Below are 25,357 nucleotides of genomic sequence, written 5' to 3' on the forward strand. Positions count from 1 at the left end.
ACTAGCTACACATTGAAGAACCATTCCCTAATATTTGCATGCAAATGGGTTAATAAAATGATTTTGGAGATGCTTAAATTTTTACGCAGTATTTGCCTTATGTTGTCAGTTCACTTCAAAAATGTTTTCTTCATAGTAAAAGACAGACATTTCTGCCCAGCTTATCAAAAAGATTGAAAATTATTTTTAAAAAAGGACTTTGCATCAATGAATTTTTATTATATTTCTATAGAGCATGTTCATGAATATTCCTTATAACCCATTTCTTTGTAGTTTATTAATGAAAAGCCACCCTCCACATAATACATTGAAATATAAAACAATCTGAATACAAAATGCCAGTTTTGAAATGTGCTAAGGTAACAAAGCACCTCAAGATGTATCACCATTAATACATCTCAAGGTGTACTGGCCAATTATGAAGATTATATATGTCAAATAAACATGTATAAGCAATTTATTTAAAAAAGTTTAATCATAGATGCAATAACCTACTTGTAAAATTCAGCAAGAGGCCCTAGTTTCGCAAAGATTTTCAGAGCAACATACCACACTTGGTTAGTTAGTTTCCTTTTGGTATTGCTCCAAAATGCTTTGCAAAGCAGTAGGAATCAAATATCCTAGGCAACACTAAACATCTCTTTTCTTCCTGCATTCGTAAAGTGAAAAAGTGATCCATGTAAGGACATAATTCTCTCTCAAATATCCCAGTACACTAATCACTGCCTAAATTTTGAGTACCTATTTTCTCATCCATAAAATTCAAATTTGAAAGGTTTTATCTCTTGATCTCACTTTAATCTTTTAAATAAAGGGAAATAATTGTGTAAAAGATGACTTCAAAAGCAAACCATCTTTCCTTTTCCCTTATTTAGAAAGGACTTCATTAGAGTTGATCTTTTCTGAATTCGAACTTTGCTTTTTTGGAAATCAGATAAATCCTGTCAAACCCCATTATTAAATTATCTTAAACACCATGAAACAAGTCACTGATGAGTTGATAAAGGTATAACTAATATTCTCTGCTTCCTAGACCTTATGAGCATCTTAAGTAAGACTACTTAATAGCAACATTTAGATAACCAGTCAAACACCTATCAGAGAAATTCTTTCCATCAAAAGTCTGTCCAGAGAATGAGGGCCAATTGCTTTCTTTCTACTGCACTTCTAAACAACCAACTCTGTAAGCTCCAATCACATCACCAATGTGGCATGTCATGCATGAAACAAACACATTTTAAAATATTTGAATAACTTTTCCTTAGGAAATTTTAAAATTAATAAACCCCATGTCTTTTCAGGTTGGGATGCAAAACATGAAGAAATCTGTTTTGCTTCCAAACACCTAAAACTAGTCAAATCTCCACAGGTAAAACTGTTATCAATATAGTAATATAAACTACCATATCTTCAAGGGATATGGAAGTTTTGCTGAAAATCCTATTATCAGCAACATTACTAAGATCCCAACATCCAGTGTTAAAGGACAGATATTAATAGCAACAACATTGATGAGATAGGCAGCACAGAGTCAAAGATCAGAAAAGATTCTATACTACTGATAAACAAGAGATCCAATCTTTCAGAACATCTTATTGATAGGGTTGAAAAGATCCCTAAAAATATTTTTTGTAGGATTTAATCCAATATTTGTCTACTTCTACTCTTTGATTACCCTACAATTTGAATATGTTCACGACTCTACAACCACTAAACAAGAGAATGAGATGACTAGGCTAAATGTTACTGCTAATGAACTAAAATTTGCACTGTAATTTACCTTGAACAGAAGAAACACTAGTAAAATTTTAAATACTAGTAAATACTAATTTAAAGAATACAAGTCTAACAACTACAGTACCCAGTGTATTTTGTCATATGGCTGTAAAATTGAGACAACATATATAGTTTAACCATTAATAAATCACCATTACTCTGACTTTTGGATTACACATATATTTATACAAACACACACAGGTACACACATATATCCACTCCAGTAATGCACCAGAGGGTAGCTGGCATGACCCAGGCTTCCCTCGAAGTTCTAATACTTTACTGTGCATTAGAATCACCTGGAGATCTCGTTAAAACAGATTGTTGGGTCCCACCCCAGAGTTCCTGATTCACTAAGTCTGGAGAGAAGCCTAATAATCTGCATTTCTAACAAATTCCTAGGTGTTGATGTTCCTGCTGGTCCAAGGACCACATTTTAGGAACCACTGCTGTAAGATCTGTGAGTCTCAAAATCTAGAAAAAAGAGTGAGAGAGGGAGAAGGGAAAGGGAGAGGGAGAAAGATTAAGCTAACAGGCAGTATTGGGGAAGGAGGCAGAGGACAAAAGTGAATTCAAATACTTCCCTCCATCCCGATGCTTGCCTTTTACCTTGCTATTTAGCAAAGACTAAGGAATCAATGATGACTTCTCAAAGTACAATCTATTAGGCCAACATAAAAACCTTTTCATACTTAAGAGGAGAGACAGATGGTTTCCATGACAACTTTTAGAGCTATAACCATGCTAGAAACTCTTCCGCCTTTCAGTGCACCTAGGTGGTATTACTTTCAAGACACTGAAGGATCAGAGAAAGCTAACTAATGAGTGTCTCAAATTTTAAAAAAATTAAGGTTCACTAGTAAAACATGGGTGAGTAATGATGATAATCAACAACTACCATAACATGCAGAAAATCCACATTACAGAAATAATATGATTGTGTTGGAATTTGTCAAACAAGTATTAAAATTTTATTTAAATGAACATTTTTAAGTTATTGAGCCATGTTAAGGGAAAACATTAATTTTATTAGAACTTGAACAAATGTTTCACAAAGAAAACATTTTAACAAAATGGTATGGTGGCATAACAATAACAAAAAAGAGAACAGCAAAATGTGTAAAAGAAATATAAGGTGGAAAAATTGTTAAATATCTCATAATCCACTGTGGAAATAAGAAGTCTAAATTTAAAAACAATGAATTTTAAAAAGCCTAACTATAAAACAAAAGTTAATGCTTGTGCTATCCTAACCACAGACACATTCTTCAGCAAAACTTTAAAAGGCAGAGTTATATTTTATGGTATTTAATATCTTTTTTCTGTTGTTTTTTCCACAGAAATAGAGACGGTTTATTCAATCTCACAGTTGAAAAAGAAATTTTAAGCACTGAGAAATAAGTATTCTACTATTTAAAATGACTGGTGAGGCAAAACAATTGATTAGTCTTTAATGCTCTGTTTTTCAACTGTACTAAGGACTTGATCCAACCAAAACAAATCTTAAGCTTCAGAACTCTCTAATGCCCAAGGAACGCCTCTGCCTGATTGCCATATAAGGGAATCAAGAACCTAGTAATCGTGGAGTACTCCCAGGGACAAATGTAGGAAGAGAGGACACAACAGAGTTTTCACAATTTTAACAAGTAATCTGTCACCATTTCAGACTACCAAATGCTAATTTACTTAAGACAAATTATTTAAGTATATATCCCCACCTTTGCAATTTATTTCTAAATAGTGATATATTCATTTTTTAAGCAGACCACATCAGGTTAATAATGGTATAAATCAATTTGAAAACTATAATAAACTACTTCAAGAACAGGTATATTTTTCCATTATACCTTGGTCATTATGCAAAGATGCAATTCTTACTTTCTTGGTGGTGAAGCCTATGGGAAATTAACTTGGAAATGTTTCAAAGAGATTGTCAACCAAGACAGGTTTCTACATGATTGTCATTTTACAAAGATAACAAATTTCACGTTTTTAAATGTCTTAAAACAACATATTTGTAATGTTTATAAACATCAAAAGGCAAACATTTAAGTCAAGCCCTTTGCATTCTGAATATTTGAAATTTATACAATACGCCCAATTCAAACTTAAAATGAGGTATATTTTCTTTTAAAACATTAGATAACTAGCAAATATATAATACCAGGAGCAGTTTCAAATTAAATTATATTCACAGGCTTGCTTTTTGTTTGTTTTTGCTTTGTCCTGTCATATAACACATTGCGATGAGTCTTCGGATGTGGCATCTAACAAAAAAGAAAGCTGCACATGGTCACTCTGTGTGTTGAGTTGTAAATATATGAGATAAAAACATCTTTGTAGATTCTTTTTAAAATATGATAAACTGCATTACCAAACTTTATGATTTTACGTATGTAAGTATATATTAGAGATCATTTATGCATTAACAATTGTATAGGGAAGCACTAAAAGACAAAAACATTATAATGATCTTATGGCAGTGCTTAACAAATTCAGAATATTTTTATATGAAAAACCTATGCTGTAAAAAATCTGAATCAAAGTTTTGCTTTTTGATTGCATGGGTTGCAACCCACAGAAAACAACAAATAAATTGGTCAGGATTTTTTTAGTTTAAGAAGCAAAAATTTAAGAACCAAAATATGCACACCACTGAAAATACTAATTCTTAAAATTATGTAGCTAAAAATTAAATCACCCTGTCCAGCAAGTTCCAAAAATTTCACACATTTCAAACATTAAGGCAACTTTTTCCAACTAAACAGTACTTTATAAAAATAGATGTCACTTCAAAACATTATATACACAGTGACAATAAATTTAGCTAGTTGTAATATTTAATACATTAATAAAGTTTCACATATTACAAAGAAATTATACTAGGTGCTTGCATATATGTGCAAGTAAAATTACAACTTTTAAAGTACAGGTTTTAAAACTGAGCGCAGTGAACGTCCTTCTTTAGTGAGTTCTCGTGTCACACACATACATGGCAAAGGGATTGCTTCCTCCCGTTTCTCGACAACATTGTAACTGCATTTCTTCAAGTGGTCTGCCATGCTTAGGATGTCAGCAAATTTCCATTCATTAACAGAACAAAATGCAGTACTAAATCGCCATACCTACAAGAAAATTCTACTTTAGATTTAAACAAGTCAATTTGTAGAGAATCAAACACACTTTTTGCTCCTACTGCATACATTTCTGCTATTATAGAAGCATCCAATATAAAGTTTCAAATAGCTATAAAATTAAAAATTGGTAAATCCTTTTGGATACAAATATATCTGTCAAATATTTACAAGGTAAATCACTTCTATAACATTATGACTTCAATAAATGTAAAAACAATAAAAGACAAAACTCAGTATTAAAAATCACACCCTAAATGATTTTTAAAAAATCAAAACTGCACAAATGCAGAGCCATTTCCTAAAATATTATATACTACACACTATTCTTTCATACTCTCCGATTGGCTATCTAGAATTAATCACACTCTGGAGATACTGACAATGCACCTGTTATTTTTTTTCTCCAAGTTTTTCTCTCCCATTCCTATTTATAATATCAGTACTAAAAAATACCCTAGAATATTGTGTGCCAAGGTAAGCTTATTTTTCCGCTGTTCACAAGTACTAAAGGTACTTAGTGATATTCAAGTACTTCAATTTGTTCAAAATGGCTGTGAAATTTTATATAAAAATAATATTTGTAAAGTGGATCCTATTTTAGTCCATATCATTGTAAAACATGTTTCTAGGCAAAATACTCACCTGCCATCCCTATTCATGTCTGTATGTAAAAATATTAGCTACTTCCCCTTTTGTCCACCCAACAGCTCTAGGCCCTGAAGCACTGTCAAATTATTAGACCAGCAAAAGACTGTGCCTCATGCCCCTCATCTTTACAAATGAAACATAAAGCTACCTGAACATAAGTAACAAGCATGAATGCAGAGCAGGACAGACCTAGATAACAAGCATGAATGGGGTAGGACAGGCCTAGCCATGCCTGCTAAGTTTATCAACAGGCAAATATCTAATTAGGGAACAATTTACACACGTTGAACAGCAGATGCTTTAGAACAAGCTTGTCTAACCTGGGGCCCCTGGGCAGCATGTGGCCCAGGACGCCTTTGAATGTAGTCCAACACAAATTCGTCAACTTTCTTAAAACGTTATGAGATTTTGTGTGTGTGTGTGTGTGTGTTTTTTTTTTTTTTTTAGCTCATCAGCTATCGTTAGTGTATCTTATGTGTGGCCCAAGACAATTCTTTTTCTACCAATGTGGCCCAGGGAAGCCAAGAGATTGGACACCCCTGCTTTAGAAAGCGGCAGATTTAAGAAAAACCCTCAGCATTTATTGCTTCTCAGGAAAGCATGGTAATGTCTTCTCAGGGTGGCTAGATGTGGGAAAACAATTATTTGTCAACTAGCAATAGAAAGTCCCCATTGTTCAGCACAACAGTAACCCCATACTCCTTAGGATTATGATCAATTACCCTTTATGGAGTAATTTCCCAGGAGTCAGTGAAGGCCTAGTGATAGTATAGATGTCACTAGCCTCCCTTACCATTCCCCATGCTCACAAAGCTACAAAAGGAATTAGGAGTTTTCTTTAAGCTTGGGCAGGTGAATTAGCTGAAAGATTCAATGGAGACAGGCAGTCTCTCTACTTCCATACAACTGAGAGTCTGGTGAAACAAACTCAGGAAAAGCAGGCAAAAGAAAATGTATGACTCCCACCTGCTGATGACAAGGTTTCTTAGTAATGGATCCATCTTTCATTCAAGTATGCATTAAGTATTTACTCAGTGCCTACTACATAGTAGGTGCTATGCAAGGCAGTATTTTGGTTCCCTGAGAGTCCCACTTCTCAAGGAATTTACAGTCTAGTGACTGAAACTGACAATTCATCAGTCAATTTCAAAACAGTTCAGTGAGTGCTTTAGTAGAGGTATATCACCACAGGAACACAGAGCAGTGCAACAACTTGTCAGGTTATGGGTCCCAAGAAGCTATCTTCAGGAGGTAAAACCTGAAGAGTAAGCGGGACATAGCAAGAAAGATGAAGATCACAAGATTGAGAAACCGGCTTCCTAAGTCAATTAGTTGGCCAGCTTACTTAACCTCTGTTTCTTTGTCTGTAAAATGGGTACAGTGGATTATATAAGTTAATACAAGCAAAGTACTAATGCACACTGAGTAGCATATTGCAGGTGCTCAAGTGTGAGAATTAGGGATGGCAAATTTTAAAGACTTAACGCAAGAAAAAACATCAGGGAACTGTAAGTAAATCAATGCGGTTACAGTATAAAATGACAGGAGGAAAGTGAAAAGATAAAGATGAGATTATGAAAAGTCTCAAATGTTTTATTAAGGAGCTGGGCTCTATCCAGGGGTGATGAACAAATATTAAGGAAGTTTTTAAGCACTGTGGTGACAGTGTAAGAATTGTATTTAAGAAAATATGTATCACATTAGCTCTTGTGTAGAGAATATATTGGAGAAGGGCCCAAATGGAAGTAGGAACCCAGTTAGAAGGAAGCTGTTGTTGTAGTCCAGGAGACAACTACAGTTGGGACTGAACTTGGGAAATGGCAGTGGAAACAGAAAAGCAAACCTGAGAAGTTTCAGGACTTCATGATTATCTGAATAAAAATAAAGGGGGGAGAAAAAGCAGCCAACGTAACTCCTAAATTCCTGGTTTAGGAAACTTGGTGATGATGGTGCCACTTTCTCAGACTAAGAGGGGGAGGACTGGAGTAGGTTGGATATGTTGAGTTTGAGAAAGCTATAGGGTAATCAAGTGGAAATGTCCAGTAGATGTTTGTATATAGTGGTTGGGAGTTCAGTGGAGCAAATGGCTAGGATACAGATGTGTGAGTAATCTATATAAACGACGGTGAGTTAAATTTGAAGAGTAGGTGAGATTTTCTGCAGGAATGATTATAGAATCCCCCAAAAAAATTTCACTCCATATGTCAACACTAGTAGGCAAAGATAAAAAGAGGCCATACTAAGACTGTCCCATCCCAAAGGGAAGAAAAGATACAAAATCATACAGAAAACAAAAATACACACAAACACAAGCAGTAGAAACTTTCTGCCATCAGAAATTCCCTTTTGGAAAAAAAAATCATGAAACAATTTGTGTGATCATTTATTGGTCAAGGCCTCAGGGAAACCAAGTGGATGTAGTATTCTGAAAAATCAGTGCAATGAATGAAAGAAAACCTAAAGGTGCTACAAATAAAGTAACCAGAGTTTGAATGCTGTGCAACTAAATGTAAAGTTTATCACAATTGTTTCCACTTTAGAAAATGTAAAAGTTTCATATTATAAGTGTTCAAAAATTAAAAAACGCCTTCAATCAAAGACATCTGTAATGCCTTCCAGTTCCTACTGAGTAGTGCCAAATAGAAGCTGAGCAAAAGTAGGGTATCACAGAAGGAAAATGGTGTAGCTTGGATTTGCTTAGGTCTGCCTAAATCTCTAGCTCAAGTTTCCAAAACAATATGCATCACTCCTTTGGACTCTACTAAACCCAGAGTCCCCACCCAAAATATCAAATCCTACTGCCCTACTCTGTTCTCACAGCAGCCTAAAGCATTTCCTCATTCATCCATTTATGTTCCTTATTCCCCATATCATATATTCCTCTGGTCACTTTAATATATGACCATAGTAGTAGTTGTAACTTATTCTCATCTCTTGCTATTTAGGTTATACCTGAAACAACCAAATTGTAGGAACAAAATTGCCATAGAATGGAGAGACAATTACAAGCAGGAAAAAAACCCTCTTCTTGCTTCCTCCATTATCTTATGGTGCACATTTTTCAGATGGAGTCCAAATTAGAAGATGGTAACATGGACCCAAACAGAGTTGTTATAGAAAAATTGAGAAACATAAGTGGTCTCTGCCATATTAGATTATAATCTAGTTCTAGGAAATCAGTAGTAAACCTATAATTATGGCAAACAATTCTAACTATCCTAGTTCATTATTAATTACCATTAAGAAAAAGTCTGTCATCACACTGATTTAATAAGTTTTAGGGAATGGTCAATTTCTCAACAAGATATTAATTGTATTAATTCAGCAGTATTATTAAAGGCCTCTTTATGTCAAATAAGAGGTTGTAAAGATTACACTAACCTTTTCTTTTATCTGCCATGATGAATTTCCTTCTGGATACTTCCTTTTCCCCCACTGCAGTATGACCATGCCACGAGACTGAAGCAGGCTGCCACACACATCCCTCATTAACTTGGATACACATGAGAGCTGGCATAAGCTGAAGCCATCAAGAAAGCCTGCAATATGCTGCAGGACCTCAAAAGGAAGACTACTTAGATGGTCATTATGTAATCCCAACACACAGTTTCTGGCAGGCTCCACTAATACTGTAGATACACATGGCTGAACTCCAAATGACCTCAAATGGCGGTCATGTATAATCTTCGCTCCTTGTACTGATGGACAAAATCTACGCTGAGAATAGGTACAACCATAGTAAGCTAAAGGGCACCTCTGTTCCATCCAGCCATTGAGTCCAGCATGAATGTCACCATGCACATTCTTAAAATGGGAAGAAAATTCTTTCCTTCTAAATAACTGTCCACACACAAAGGTAAACATTGAACGCTGCTTAGGTTGGTACCTAGCGACACATTCCAATACTAAATCCAGCCCAAGTGTCTGAAACGGACTTGGATTTGAAAGCTGTGGATTGGCATGATCACAAGCTGAAGCTGAAGCTATCTCCCCAACCATTGTACTTGTAGCTAATATTGCAGATGGAAGTGAAAAAGTCTGAGTCCCAACATCAATGTGATAAATATCAGCCATGCGGCTATCAGATATACCCCTCCCTCCTGGAGAATCTCCTAGACAAAAAAGCAATGCTGCTGTGATCAGATCTATTCCTTGGAGGCCCATAGGATCTTCTGCAACTTCCAAATCTGATGTATCTACTGCTTTATCTTCCTTTGGTTTAGACCAACATGAATTAGAAAGAAAATTGAATGAAGGAGCATGACTGAAAGATAAGACATCCACATTCTTCAAGTCCCCTAAGTCTACTTTTTTCCAACACAATTCACCTTCACCCTCATCATCTGGCATGAGGATATGCTGAACTGTGCCATTAGGCAAAGCACTGGAAGGTATTATTTCCATAAGTTGTGCTGCCACCCCAAGTGAGCTGGAAGGTTTTGAAGTGCCATCTGATGATGCCACACAGTCTCCATTTGTTAAGTTACTTTGTTTTGAATCACCACGTAAATTCTGATTCTGGTCTATGACCTGGGTACATATATTTTCCAAAGGAAAGCCATTACAAAGAGCAGAAGTGTCATAAGAACTTGCATTCAAGTCACATAATAAATCACTTGAACCATTTTGTTCAGACTGGGCATTCTGATTTGTGTCATTGTAGTCAATTCCACCTACTGCTCCTATCTCCTCCTCATAAAGATGATCTTGGTCTTTCAAGTTTTGATCCTCTAAGCTTTCTCTCACATTTTGCTGTTCATCCATGTCATTTGGAACACTTGTATTTAACATGCCAATGTCTCTTGTAGCAGTATTCAGGATATCCAAAGCAGCAGCCAAACTTCTGGTTGTTTCTACAGTAGCTTGATAAAGTGCACCATAAGATTCTTCATCAACAGACACCAAACCATTAGTATGTGGTATTTCTGGGACACTTGATTTAACTGAGATTTGTTCTCTAGGTTTGGATACTTTATCAGTTGCTTTTGACATCATGGTGGCTACTTTGAGGGATTCTAAGAGCATCCTTTGGTCTTGAAGAGCCAAGGCCATATCCAATTGTGCCACTTCATCGACATCTCTGCTTAGATTTTCATATGATTTCCGGTCTGCATAACTAACTGGCCATCGATTCCATTCCATAGTACAGCACACCACACTTGCAGGACACATTTCTAGATGTTCAGCAACTTTATTTCGGGCCATGGTAAATGGACATCCAAAGTCACTATTTAAGCAAGGCACTCGTTCAAATGGACATAAAAGTCGATGCTCATCAGCTTTACAAGAATGGAAAACTGCACCACAAACCAATGGACAACCAATCAAATCACAGGAAATCCCTGGCTCTGGCCTGGTCATGCACCGTCTACTGACACAATTCACACAATGGGAATGCTGCAGCTCCTCCTCCATAATTGCCAGTCCAGCTCTGGTTGATGAAATGGAAAAAGATAAGAAATTAGCCAAAAAATGGTTGATTTTTCAAAATTGTTTAATAATTAAATCACTAATGTATCTAATATCTTGGTTTATTTTAGGATGACATATATAAAACAAACATACTTAACCAGTTAATTTTACATATAATCAATGTCTTGAAAGGATGTAAGCACTTACATTCTAGTAACAATTCAATACTGTAGAATGTCATACAGGCTCATTTTTATATACTATATAACAATATGCCTAAAAGGGCAAAAGTTTCAAAATATACTATTTAAATTCTAATACTGTATATTATATAATGTTAAAAACAAGTTAATGTGTGTTTTAGATTTCAGAGTGTTTTCACTTTTACCTTTCTAATTTCAACTAAACTGATTTTGATTGTACCCCACATTTCAGAGATCTCGTATTACTAAAAGAACAATATGAATTTCATGAATATATTTAAAGCTTTCTTAGTTTTCTTTTTATTCCTTCTAAATGAATTCATTTAAGATTTCATCTATTGATAACTCCTTCTATATATGCCTTAATAAATTCTGCAACAAATTAAGTAAGTCTTAATTAGAACATACAAGGAATTTATCCAGAAAATAAAAGTTCTAGCTCAAGCTCTGTGGCTGTGGGCAAATCACTTACTTTTGAGGGCCACATTCATTCATTGAATGCCTATTTATTATTTAACTATCATGGACCATGCACTGTGTTTGGTGTGGCAATATAAAGATTAGCAATCACAGTGCCTCCTCTCAAAAAGCTACAGCAGGATGTCAAAGACAGTAAAAAGTGTATCTCGTTTTTATATGGTCAATTTGACAGAAGTAAAATGGTACCAATAGAGAAGATAATATGAGTAGGGATTAGAGAATAAATCACAGTAGTCTTGAAAGAGAAGTCTTAAGTATGGGATGGTAAACTGGTAAGAAAGAGAGGCATTCAATGCAGAAGTAATAGCATATGCAAATACAGAAAAGCATGAATTAGCAAAACCTCAAGTTCCCTAGTATTGTTGGATCACAGGGGAAAATGCCAGGTATCTGTAAGAGATGAGGCCAGAAAGGAATAAGGCAAATCATGATGAGTGCTTTATGCTGCTCCAAAGAGTTCACACTTTTACAACTGGAAGTCACTGAGAATTTTAAGCAGAGAAATAGTTCTATAAAATAACATGAACGGATTATAGATGTCTAATGGTCTTCCCTGCTTTAAAATTTCCATCATAACTTTTATAAAGAAAAGTTTTATATGAAAAATAAAAGTCTAACCATTATATATTGACTTAATTATAATTATTGAGCCTATTCAATGTATTTTTAGTATAATCAACTTCTTTACTGGTGTGTTTCCTATTAGCAATAAAAACTTTAAAAGATTATTTAACCTTTAAAAACTAAAATAATAGTCACGGTGGCTCAAACCTCTAATCCCAGCACTTTGGGAGGCCAAGATAGGAGGGTCATTTGAGGCCTGGAGTTCAAGACCAGCCTGGACAACACAGCAAGGCCCTGTCTCTAGAAAACAAAAACAAAAAAATTAGCCAGGCATAGTGACATGCACCTGTAGTCCCAACTACTTGGGAGGCCAAGGCAAGAGGCTCAAATGAGCCCAGGAGATTGAGGATGCAGTAAGCCATGATTGTGCACCCCTGCATTCCAGCCTGGGTGACAGAGTGAGACTCTGTCTCAAAAAATAATAATAATAATTGAAATAATAACATAATATCCCCCCTTTGCCACCATTTTTTTTTTCTTATCCAGTCAAGCTTTCAAAAGAAAAACTGAAAACCACCAAAAAACTTCTAATTTCCTATATATTCTTTAACTCTCTATTCTGGCCCTATTTTTACTACCCCTATTAAAACTGCTCTGCTGAGAACCTCAATACTAAATCTGGAGAGCACATTTTTCTAGACCCCATCTTCCTTGGCCATTGTATCGTGATGATAACTAATCCCTTATTTTGGGACTATTACATCCTCTTGCTTTTCATGATGTCACTCCAGTCTTTCTCTTACCCTTAGTCTTCTTAACTATTACTCAATAATAATTACTTAAATATTGCATTTCTTCAGGGCTTGTGTCATTTTTTGCTTGTTCTGTACATTCTCCCTGAGTGCTCTCATTTTCTCCAAAAGTTTCAATTACCATACATAAGCTGAAAATCCATCTACACATCCTGCCCAGATTCCTCTTTCAAACTCCTCTTCACTCTCTACAATGGATTACTTATGATATATTTCTACTTGTATATGGCACAGGCAACTCAGTTCAACATTTCCAAAATTAAATTACATTGTAGTAGACAAGAATTTTCTGGATAGGAAGGTGATTCTTATCCTGTTTTCTTCACCTCAGTGCATAAGAGATTGTTAACTCTCTGACGTATTTTTCCATAAAATCTATCTTGGCTCCAGGTAACTAATTAATCACTCCTCAATTGCTATTATCTTTTTCTCCAGTTGAGGTATGAGTTTTCTCAAACTAAAATAACAAAAGTGTACCTGAATCATCATCAACAGAGCTTTTCTTGATTCAGTAGAAAAGTTCCGAGTTGATATTACGGTGTTCAATGATGTCAAAGAAAAGACAAGGTACATATTCAACACCAAACCTATATTTTTTAATTGTGTTAAAAATTACAAATTATGAGTTGAATACTTTTAAATGTTTATCTTCATGAATTTTAGACATAAGTATAGAACTATATAAATAGACATACTAAAATAGTCATATAGAAATAAAAGACTAATGACAAACATTTGTAAATTAACCAGACATCTAAAGAAAACTTTATTAAGAATTACGACAAATCTTACTGAGTGATTAGATTGTGAAAACAGCTGTAGCTTTCTTATTTTGCAGGAACTAGACTGAGTTGATCTCACATGCTGAAGGTTACAAGCTTGACTGTTACTAAGGGAGAAACCTAAAAATACAAGCAGTTTCACCAGAAGTAACCAGTGCTCTCAGAACTTTTAGGGACACTTTATGTTACTGTACACACCATCACACGACACCACCAGGCAAAACATATCTTAAAAACATCACTTAATTCAAAAGTGCTTAAAATAGCAACTGCTTGCAACAGGGTCTGAGTTAAAAGCAAAAACAGCAATAATTTTCAAAGGTAGAAGGAAAGTAGTCAAGCTTCAAACAAATAGTCTCTTTTACACTACCCATTCCCCTTTGAATAAGGTTTAAAAAAAGCATCCATAGCAACAAGTTCATAACATTTATTATTTTCTGAAGTAGACTTACAAGGAAGAGAGAACAGTAATTATGTACCTATTTTATCCTTCTTTACACATCCTTATAACAACCTGGAGGAAACTGAGGTTCAGAAAGAGTAAGTGATCTGCCCAAGGTCATCTACCTAGTAAGTGGCAGAGCTAGGACTGTATGTTCCAGCTCCACGTCTGATCAACATCCATGGACAATAACAGGTATGTTTACTTATAAAAGTTTAAAAAAATAAGGCAGCACTTCTGTAACTGGTGATCCAATGTTAAGATGTTATGTGAAGAATGGAGATTACACAACTTTGCTTGTAGTTTATCCCAACACTTAATCACTCCTGTGGTCAAGAAAGTCTTTTGGTCCCTTCCAGTTATAACAGCATTTTACTCTCCTTTGAATATATATGTTTTAAATTATTTGAAGAATAATTTACATAGATAATGCTCCGTATAAGTGTATGGAACAACATTATATTACTAAATTTAACAATTATTAAAATAGCCATAAAAATGAGGAGTGAATTGCAATTCCATTTTCCTATTAACTATATTAAGAAAAAAATTAAGAAAATATAGTAGTCAATACTCAGTATTCTGGGAATAGAATCCTCAGCTTCAGAATTTAAAATTCTCCTAGATTCATCCTCTTCCTAATCAAGACCACTACTACCAAATTAAACATGCCTTTATAAAGTATTTTGCAATTGCTTGTAAATCCTGTAAAACAGGTTTAAAAACATCAATCTCTTATTTATCAGTTAACAGTGACACAGTAGGCACAGTAGAAAACAACTAACATCTCTAATAATTTACATTTGAATTTAAATTGTTGGAAAAGTTTTGCTGGACCAGAAAATATTAGTAAATCATCAAATGTTTTCAATTCTTTCAATTTTCTCTAAGAGAAGTTCTTTGCCAACTCATACTCTCTGGCTGACAAGCAATTCATTAAAATAATTCTAAGACATGGCATTTTCCCATATAATGAAATAAGATCTTGTCATTAAAGGCATAAATATATTGCCCTCAAAAAAGCATTTTTAAAAAATTCATTAAAATACATAAGGGGGTAAGTAAATATAAAGAAGTGCAAATTAGCATGATTTTAAAATATAAGAGTCATCTAATGTATTCAAAATAACCTGCTGCCTCAAGGCTGTTCCTAATGTCTGCCTCTACCTCTAACACACCGACACAGACACACATCCCTTTTCCTCCCACACGCCCCTGCTGCCTCAACCGTAAGTCTTGGCTTACCTGTTACTTTTCCACATACTCCAAAGACAAGGTAATGGATCCCATATTGTGTGTACTCATTACACACTGTCTTTTTCCTTGGTAATACTAGTGACAACTCTAAGTAAGTCATCATTCTGTTTAATATCTATTTCCACAGGAAAGCTATAAGCTCCATGAAAGTCAGAATCATCTCTGTCTCATTCATTCTTATGTTCCCTACATTCAAAATTCTGCCTCAGAGACTCATTTGTGTTAAATACACGAAGAATTATAATATAAGAAAACAATGAAATGGACAAATGAGATTCTTTATTTCACGAAAAACTACATATTCCACATAAAAATACCTTACAGATCTGGCATCAATCAAACTGAATCAAAATTACTTCATTGTACTGGCCATAAAAAGTCAATGGCGCTCAAACATATGTTGAGCACGTAAGTAATACGTTCCAGGCATTATATATGGAGTAGGACAAATCATCTATCAAAAAAAGTAAATCAAAGAAAGTTAGTTTCAACCTTCCATTGTTTTAAAATCTTAAATAATAATATGAGAAACACAGGAGGAAGCATTTACCGTATATTTTTCCACTATTTTAATTCCCTCATCAACCCTGCAGATCAATTACTGGAAAAAATAATGAATATAGAAGCACTGGGTTCAAAAAGAAAGGAAGGGATTAAGGTCTGCACATGCAAAGGTACCCAAATAGGGTGGAGAGTGAGAAAAATAAGTTCAAAATAGGAAGTGCTATCAGCCTACAGCTTAGTATTACAATTAACATGGTATTAGATAAAATATACTTAAAACAGTAATATACTGTTCCAGTGTAAGGCTGATATAAAACTATAGACAGATTTGTTAAATTAATTAACCATTTCTACAAGTTAAGTCCACAAATGAAATTTCAAATTTGGCAATCAGTTATAAGCTCTTCCAGTGCAAATCTCATCCCTTGTAAAGTCCAGAGGTATTAGTGCATAGTACCTCTGCTGACTGATCTGTTTATCAGGTGCACTCAGCTTTAAAAATCATAATAAATCTATACCCTAGTTAGGCATCTTATCTTACTGTTTAAAAAGAGGTGGAGTTGGGGGGCGGTGGTTAGACAAAATCAAAAAGGCATTATCCTTAAATTCCCAACTCAAAGCACTAGCTTCCAGTCCCAAATGGCTAAATGGATTACAATGTGTACATTCTTTTATTAAACTTTCGTTCTTTTTCTTTTTTCACGTTTTATTGTTCCAGATATAATATATCAAAACATATATCTTTCATTTCTAAATAGAATCATGGTCATGAGTAGCTTATTCCAAAGCGAAATCTAACTACTTGCAATGTTCTCCACTAAATAAGTAAATGAAATCACAGACTTACATGGGAAATTGAAATAGTATTAATCAATATTTAATACTCGGACTAGAACCTATTTGAGTTGATACTCAGATGAAAATAATCCACCCAAATGGTAAAACTCAGTTTACTAAAACAGGTAACATGACATGAGGGAATGGGCTTCCAAGGAGTCTCAGCTTAGTGACCTTGAGGCAATTACTTTACTCTGGAAACAATCTAGAACTTTATAAAGATTGTTTACAATTATGTGTGTGTCCAAAAGGATATAAACATGCAGTTCTCAGAAACCAGATGTACTTCGATTTGCACAACAGCCACACTTATATACACAAAAATTTTACGTGTAATTATTTTTATGAGATCATTAATTAAATGCAATCATATGAGGAACTACCTAGTAATAACATTACCTATTCTTTAAAAAAAAGATTTTCACAGACTGGGTTTTAACTGATCCGTTTGTCTGTATCTAACATCTAGCTACCTAAAATATAGAAGCAACTTGTCTAAGGCCAATCTCCTCTATTTCATCACACTGAATTTGAATTTAATTTATATTTTATACAGTCTTTGACTCAATTGTTTTATGTCAAAAAATTCTACAAATACAATGACATTCCATAATATGTACTAACTCCTTTTATCAAATAAGCAGTCTTAGGAACTGAATTAAAATATTTATCCAAAATCATACAGAATAGCATAGCGCTTATCCATTAAAATATTCACATCTTAGAAACACGTTATATCAAACAGTAAGCATTAACCAATGCCTATTTTGGTGACCTTAAAGTACCTCTCTATACACGTTAGCATTACTTATATAATATTGCTTTTTAATGATATATTAGGACACTTTTTAGAAGAAGTCTCCCAACGCTAGACCGGGAGAAATACTGGATTGAAATTAAATACCTAGTACACTTGGTATACATTAAAGTTTGCCTATATTCGAAACTTCAGTTCTCTTACAGCATTCACGAAACTCCACCATTTCCAGAATTAAAAAAAAAAAAAAAAAGTTACGTCACGGCATTAAAGTGCTAGGTAAAAACAAATTGGCAATTTAAAAAGTTAGCAAAACACCATGTTATCCCCAATTAAACTTTTGTGATGAGAAACAGTGACTAAGCATGAAGAAGAGTGATTCAGCGGAAACCGCATATTGAAATCTAACCCTCTGAAAAATCCTAAAGGTTTATTTTATGCTACTCTTTTCCTTTTGCCATGTCAACAATTGGACTGCTTTGGAAAACCTTAGTATGAGCAAATGCAAAACCTGTTAATATAATTTCCATAGGTCTCTAAAGAACAAACAGTATTGAAATTTAGCAAATGGAAATTAAAATTTAAAAAGTTTGGGATTTTGTATTAAAAGTTTTAAATTAATCTACACCGATATCAGAATGCCCATAAATAACTTCATCTTGGATCAGAGTCAACGAAGTAATCACGGAATAAAAGGTCAATTCGTTCCCAAGCATCTTTTATCTGGGACTTACGACAGGGCTCAAAAAGAAAAACAAGAGAAAGGGAGAGGGAAATGGAGTACTAGGACCTTGGTAAACACATACTGTTCTGCCTCTTTGCCTCTATACTCCCAAATATACCCGTTAAAAACATACTGGCAGATTACTTTGAATTCAGCACGCGCTCTACAAACCCCTTCCAAGCAAAGCAGTTCCAAGGCGCAGGTCTTGGAACAACACAAATAACCTCAGGTCTGCAAAATAAGGAAGTTCCCCTTTAATAAGGACCGAGGCTAAGGCTAAGATCCTCTCACTTCCATGAATGGCAAAGTTACCAAGTTTGCTCATCCCGTGCAGACAGTGGATGATGCCTCCCCAGTCTTACTTTAACCCATTTGTCCCCAAAGAACCCAAGTTTCTAAAAGCCAGACGGAACGAGAAGCTTAGGGTTCCCTAAGTTTAACTCCTCCTTCGTCCCTTCCCAATACAAAGACACACAAACTGGGGGGGACACGGAGGTCGGTGCCCTCGAGGCTTGAGTCGCCATTTGTTGACCTCAACGGCTGGCCCGGCATGCGGCCCGGCGCGGACACCAGCGCCGCGGACGCCCTCTCAGGGCGCCCGGACGGCCGACCCGGGACGCGCACGGACCGGGGTCAGCCGCCTTTCCTCTGCTCCAGGCCGGGCCCGTCAACCCCACGGCCGCCAGCGCCAGCGCCAGCGCCTCGGTCCCGGCCCCGGGCCTCAAACTGCCCGGCCGCCGCCTTCGTCCCCGCCGCAGCGCGGACGGCGCCGGCCTCCCCTGCGGGCCTCCCGACACTCACCGGCCGGCGCGGCCGAACCGCGGCCCAGGCCCTAGCTGCCCTGGACGCCGTGCCCAGCTGCTCCGCTCTGTCCCGGCGACGCTCCGTGCCCCACACAGCCGTCCGAACCGCCTCCTCCGCCCCTCTTCCCCAGCCGGGCCGCCGCCTTTTCTCTTCTCCCGGCCTGCTCTAGAAGCAGCCACCCTCCTCGCGCGCCCCGCCCCGCTGCGCCCCGCCCACCCGGCCCGGCTTGAGCCGACAGCTGGGCGGGGACGCGCACGCAGGCCCGGCGGGGGCGCGCACGCCGCCCTCTGACCCCGCAGCGACGTGGCTGGAGTAGGGTCTGGAGAGAGCTCTCACTGTGGCGAGTCCTGTCGGTGGATTCCCGCGGCGCCCCGTGAGGCTCCGCCCCGGCAGTGCCACCAAACCCTGTTCGATTTTAGAATCGTACATTCCCAGAGGGAATCCTAGACCCCTCATTTTACAGTTGAGGAAACAGGCCCAAGTAGCATGACTTGTTCGCGCCGCTAGTCGAAGGAGCAGCAGCCCCGATCCCTTGACTCCGGGGCGTTGCTTTCCCTTTAGCTCATTTTTGGAGGAAATGGGTCAGCCCTTGCTCGACCTTTGGTGATTGTCGCCACAGGCCTTCCCGCCGGCTAACTCAGTGTGCCCAAGTCCCGTGACTTAGTGCCAGGACGGTGCTGTGACCCGTTATCCCCTGTCGGATTTTACCTCCCCCCGGGGGAGCTCAGCCCTGGATCCCGGCGGGCGGCGGAGCCTCTCTGGAGCCCGGACGGGACAGCCCACCAGGGTCTGCTTCTGTGAGGGGCCGAGGCGTCATTCCGCGAAGGTAATTAGCTGGGGAGGGGGCTTGAAGCCGCTTTTGCAGTGTGCCTTACATATGACTGGGGAGTGAAGAAATCCCACAGGGCTGTATCAAAGAATGGATGGATGTCCACGCCCCCGCTGCCACCACCAAGCCTTGGTCTACGGCCGAGGGACAGTGATTCCGAGCTCTGGGTGGTGGGAGCCGCTCACCCGCCTCCACCCCTCTGTCGGGGACTCCTGCTCACCTCTGTCGCAAGAGAATTACAACAAAGGGAAGATGGCTGTAATCCTGGCAGTGGGGATGGGGGCAGAGCCAGGAAAACACTGTTGTCATCCTTTTTGTGGCTGCATCTTTACCCCCCTGCTGTTGTGCTTTGGGAAAGAGAGCTCACACATAACTTGCTATCCTACAGAGAAATGTCTCTCAGACCTGTGGGTTTTTCAGATCCGTAAATTAAACAAAACAAAACAAAAATTGAGTTAGGAACTTAGATTACAGAGTAAAGGTTGATTCCTTAAATGGTTAACTTTTTGAAAAATTATCTGTTCCCCTTATTTTGCCTAATTTGGCTGCAGACAGGCTCTGGTCCTCGGTTCAGACCTTGAGAGCCACTGTCCAGAGAGCTACATGGTCAGGATGGGGAAACAGGCAGGATGGCCCAGTGGGAGAGGATGTAGGTGCTGCTACACTATAGCCCCGCTCAATGCTCACTGTCCTGGATTGAGTCACAGACCTTTCTTTTGCTTTAGTTGTCCTCTTATAAAGGATCTAAAATAGATTATCTCTAGAGCCCTTTCCAGCTTTAAAATTCTGTGAATCTCTAATTATACTTATTGAGATCTGGGGCTTTACCTTTTACTAAGTCACCTAGCTGACACTAGGTCACCCTCACCCGCCTGAAGTTGAGTCATTCAGGTTGGAAACCTCATTGTCTTCTTTGTCCCTTCATCTCAATAATTTTCCATGTCCAGACAATTATTAAAATCCTTTTTTTCTTTCACCTTCATCCCTAGTTACTGTTAAATCAAGTTTAGCCTAAAGCAGCCTCCTTACATATTTTACGTTCAGCCTAAAGGTTTCTGTGTACACTGTGAACTATAATAAGTGGAGGAGTAAACAGACCATAGCCCACACTTCTGTCAATCATTGAGTTTGGCCAATCAAATGTAGCCAGTTGTTCAAACCTTGTTCAAATAAGGCAAACCCCAACCTGTAACCAGTCCAGCTGTTTCTGTACCTCAGTTCCGTTTTCTGTATGTCACTTTCCTTCTTCTGTCCGTAAATCATCTTCCACCATGTGGCTGCACTGGAGTCTCAGAGCCTACTCTAGCTCAGGAGGCTGCCTGATTCGTGAATTGTTCGTTGCTCAAACTCCTTTAAATTTAATTTGGCTGAAGTTTTTTGTTTTTGTTTTTTGTTTTTTGTTTTTTACCATTGCTGTCTTAAACAAATTTGGATGTCTGCTGTTGCCTAACCAGTCCTTTCTCCTGCAGTGTCTCCTATCTCAAATCCCCTATCAACACAATTCTTCCTAAGACACCCATTTTATCTTGTTATTTTTATATTCACCTAGCTGGGATGATGTTTTCGTATGTGTATTAGTCAGGGTTCTCTAGAGGGACAGAACTAATAGAATAGATACAAATAAAAGGGAGTTTATTAAGTATTAACTCACATGATCACAAGGTCCCACAATAGGCCATCTGCAAGCTGAGGAGCAAGGAGAGCCAGTTTGAGTTCCAAAACTGAAGAACTTGGAGTCTGATGTTCAAGGGCAGGAAGCATCCAGCATAGGAGAAAGATGTAGGCTGGGAGGCTTGGCCAGTCTAGCGTTTTCACGTTTTTCTGCCTGCTTTATATCCTAACTGCACTGGCAGCTAATTAGATGGTGCCCACCTAGATTAAGGGTGGGTCTGCCTTTCCCAGCCCACTGACTCAAATGTTAATCTCCTTTGGCAACACCCTCACAGACACACCTATTATCAATACTTTACATCCTTCAAGCCAATCAAGTTAACACTCAGTATTAACTGTCACAGTCTGTTTATGCTGCTGTAACAAAATATTACAGACTGGGTAATTATAAATTACGAGAAACTATAATTATAAAGAAGAAAAATTTATTTTCTCACAATTCTGGAGGCTGGGAAGTTCAAGATCAAGGCATGGGCAGATTTGCTTGTCTGGTAAACGTCCCATCTGTGCTTCTAAGATAGCACCTTGAACACCTCTTCCTCTGGAGAGGAGGAAAGCTCTGTCCTCATAGCAGAAGTTGAAGGGACAAAAGTCAAATTCCCTTTGCCCAGCCCTCTTATAAGGGCATCTAATCCCATTCCTTAGGGCAGAGCTCTTAAAACTCAGTCACCTCCCAAAGGCCATACGTTCCAACACTGTTGCATTGGGGTTAAGTTTCAACATGAATTTTTGAGAAGGAGACAAAACCATTCAGACCATAGCTGATGGCTATCTAGAGCCCATGAGATACAGTCTCAACTCCTGTCTTCAGTTGCTCAAAGTAAATCTTTCATTGTAGCCTGATTTGTTTCCTTCTTTTCTCTACCAAACACTATGCACAGTCCAATTCCAAGCCACCTGTGATTATACAGTATAATAATAAATCTGAGATTCCTCCTTCTTAACTATACAGCTCTAATACCATGTCCTCTGTGAGAGGACTCTGTAGCAAATGCTATCTGTTTTGATCACTTTTACGTGTACCAAATGGCACTGTTACCTTTTTCACAAATCTATATGTGAAACATATAGATTCACATGTAGATATTGGCTCACAGATTATCTCCCAAATTCATGGAAGCAGATTTTGCATCACTTTAATATCTTCCCCAACTATCTAGTATACTACCATGTACATTGTAGATGCTTAATGAATATTTGTCATTTGAAAAATAAAATGTTTACTTTTCCTGTCATTTCACCCCATCCTCATTTTCTGTGTATATTCTATTTACCTTCTATTGGTGCCTTTCCAAGAGAATGTATCCAAGTGTAAGGTGAGCAGAAAGAATGCCAGAAATCACAAGTTTCTTTAAATATGCCCTCCTCTCTAATATACATGTATTTTGACATAGACTTCTAGAGGAAAGCTCTTATCTGTGTGACTTAGCCACTCAAGAGAAGTGACGGGGACCCTGGAAATTTAAGGTTTTTTAAAAAAAGGAGGAAAGGGCAATATTAGGTTTGACCTACCTGCTACCTTAGAGGAAAGCCTTACTTGCTCCTCACATCACACCCCACATGCTGTCACATACAGGCTTGGACAAGACCTAGTAACTTTTTCTAGAGGCTATACCCAAGTGGAGGAAGGAATAAGAACTACAAAAATGACACCACAAATACAAAGCCTAGACACAAGACTAGACTGTAAGAGAGAGAAGTTGTCAAAGAAAATAAATTCAGTTGCTAAATAAAGTAAATTCAGCAACCAGACAAATGGCTCTTCCCTTTGTTCAATGTTAGGGCAAACAGAACTATGTTCAAGTAGGTTTTCTTTTCCAACTAAACCAGCCTGTACTCAGGTAGCCCAGGGCCAAGGCAACAGATAAGTTAGGACTAAAGTCTAAGTCATGTTCTAATTAAGGAAAGGATCATTGCCAGAGACAAGTGTGATTGGGTGGGGGCTGATTTGCAGCTGTGAAATCATGGGACAATCAGAATTACCAGCTGGGACTGTGGTGGGAAATACCATTCCTCTTTTATGATATGCTCCTACGGGATTGCAAGAGAGAAAGAGCCGGTTTGAATCATCTAATTCCCAGAGTCTAGAATCTAGTAGCTATAATTATATTTCCTATATAAGTTCATTTGAAGTATGAGGAATATGATAATTAACATACAATTATATGATAATTTGGAAGCAGCCTGCCAAGGGTAATATTCATAACCCAAAGTCAACCTTGCAATTTTATGTAAATTATCAAGAGAATTTGAACCAAGGCAGCCTGGAATATTACAAAAGCAGAAGACCAAGGTTTTGTTCCTGTACACCACAGGCTTGCTATAAGACATTGTTGAAATTATCATGTGCATTTCAGTGTTTCACAGTTTGAGTTATTACAATTAGATTTCTTAATATAGTGTCTAGCATACAGAATATATGCTCATTAAACAAATAAAGAAACAAATGAAAAATCCCATTCCCTGAAAGGTTGTACCTCAAAGGTGTGGTATTTGCATTTCAGGAAGCTAGCACTTATGGGTACTAGTCTGTGCCTAAGCAGATGATTAGGTAGCCTTGTCTCATCTCTTAGATGAGAGGACATCTAAGAGAGGACATCTCTTAGATGTCCTTTTAGATCAGTTGTCTACAAATACATATGTGACTTTGCTAAGCGAACAGCACTTTCTGATAGTACATTTTTAGATAATGTTTAATATCTATGTATACATTTCTCATTATTCGAAGAAATATGGTATAGATTAAATATCTGGGAGAAACCACTTCTAATTTACCCCATAAATGGGCTCACTATTTAGTTCTCAGTTCTACTATATTCTCTATTCAATTGCATTTGTAGCAAAGTCAAATGCCTTCATATAAATGCCATGCTGGTAACAAGAAGAGGGCTCAAAAGAGGTTGTTGGGATCAGACAAGCACATTGTTACTGAGTTGTTACTTAACTCTAGTCTAATAGCTGGTGCCACATGTGAATGGAAGAAATGGTGGCAACATGTTTTCTGATCATTTTTAAAGCTCCTGGAAATTCATATAACTATGTGAAACCACATAATGCGGTTTTCAAATTTTTTAAAAACCCTGCATGGGGAGAAAAATCTACCACAAAAAAGCCTACATCTTTATCACCCTTGTTTTAGTGACTCATCCAAAAGGTGATAAAACAGAAATTCGTATTTATTTCTGTGCCTAGCCTGGTTTCCAAACCATTTGAGTCTCATTTTCCTCTGGAGGTAGATTTCCTATGCTTAAATGCTGACTCCTAATTCTTGGTAAATTATTTAAGCTTTCTGTCTGGGAGAAAGACTCTCAGATGGCCCCCAAAGATCCATGTCTCCTACTGTTCACACATAATCGCTTCAATGAGGACAAGAGCTATAACTTGCTTTTTAACCAGTTAAATATGTCAAAGGTGTTAGGATATCACTTTCATGTCTACGAAAGATTCTGACTTTTGTCATGCTAGCAGACTCTCCCTCTTGCTGCCTTTTATGAAACAAGTTGTCATGTTGGGGAGGCCCACATGGCATGGAACTGAGGATATTCACTGTCAACCATCAGTTAGGAATCCAGGCCATCAATTCAATATCCCAAAGGAACTGAATCCTGCCAGCAACCACCTACGTGAATATGGAAGCAGATCCTTTCTCTATCAAGCCTTCAAATGACACCCTCGCCCTGGCCAACACCTTGAATTGTAGCTTTGTGAGAAACCTTAA

The 25,357-nt window shown here is 37.5% G+C and overlaps 1 protein-coding gene and 1 long non-coding RNA gene across 3 annotated transcripts in view; one reads left to right on the top strand and one right to left on the bottom strand.

Moving 5' to 3' along the window:
• Positions 1-2,718: 2,718 nt before the first annotated feature.
• Positions 2,719-19,345, bottom strand: FBXO30 (F-box protein 30). 2 transcript variants are annotated; one of them, XM_063666729.1, is made up of 4 exons: positions 19,137-19,345; positions 12,428-12,520; positions 8,943-10,992; positions 2,719-4,901 (listed from the first exon to the last, which is right to left on the bottom strand). In XM_063666729.1, exons 3-4 carry the CDS (start codon positions 10,974-10,976, stop codon positions 4,698-4,700), a joined length of 2,238 nt encoding a protein of 745 aa, XP_063522799.1. In that variant the 5' UTR covers positions 10,977-10,992; positions 12,428-12,520; positions 19,137-19,345; the 3' UTR covers positions 2,719-4,697. The 2 variants fall into 2 exon arrangements, with proteins under 2 accessions (XP_063522799.1, XP_054346277.1); XM_054490302.2 differs by lacking the exon at positions 12,428-12,520 and having other exon boundaries at positions 19,137-19,343.
• An 83-nt stretch (positions 19,346-19,428) lies between these two features.
• Positions 19,429-25,357, top strand: part of LOC129037935 (uncharacterized) — a 56,298-nt gene continuing 50,369 nt past the window's right edge. The window contains exon 1 of the long non-coding RNA XR_008503021.2: positions 19,429-19,965. This is a non-coding gene — a long non-coding RNA (uncharacterized LOC129037935). The remainder of the gene's footprint in view (positions 19,966-25,357) is intronic.

Source organism: Pongo pygmaeus, chromosome 5, assembly GCF_028885625.2.
Source record: "Pongo pygmaeus isolate AG05252 chromosome 5, NHGRI_mPonPyg2-v2.0_pri, whole genome shotgun sequence".
Taxonomy (NCBI): Eukaryota; Metazoa; Chordata; class Mammalia; order Primates; family Hominidae; genus Pongo; species Pongo pygmaeus.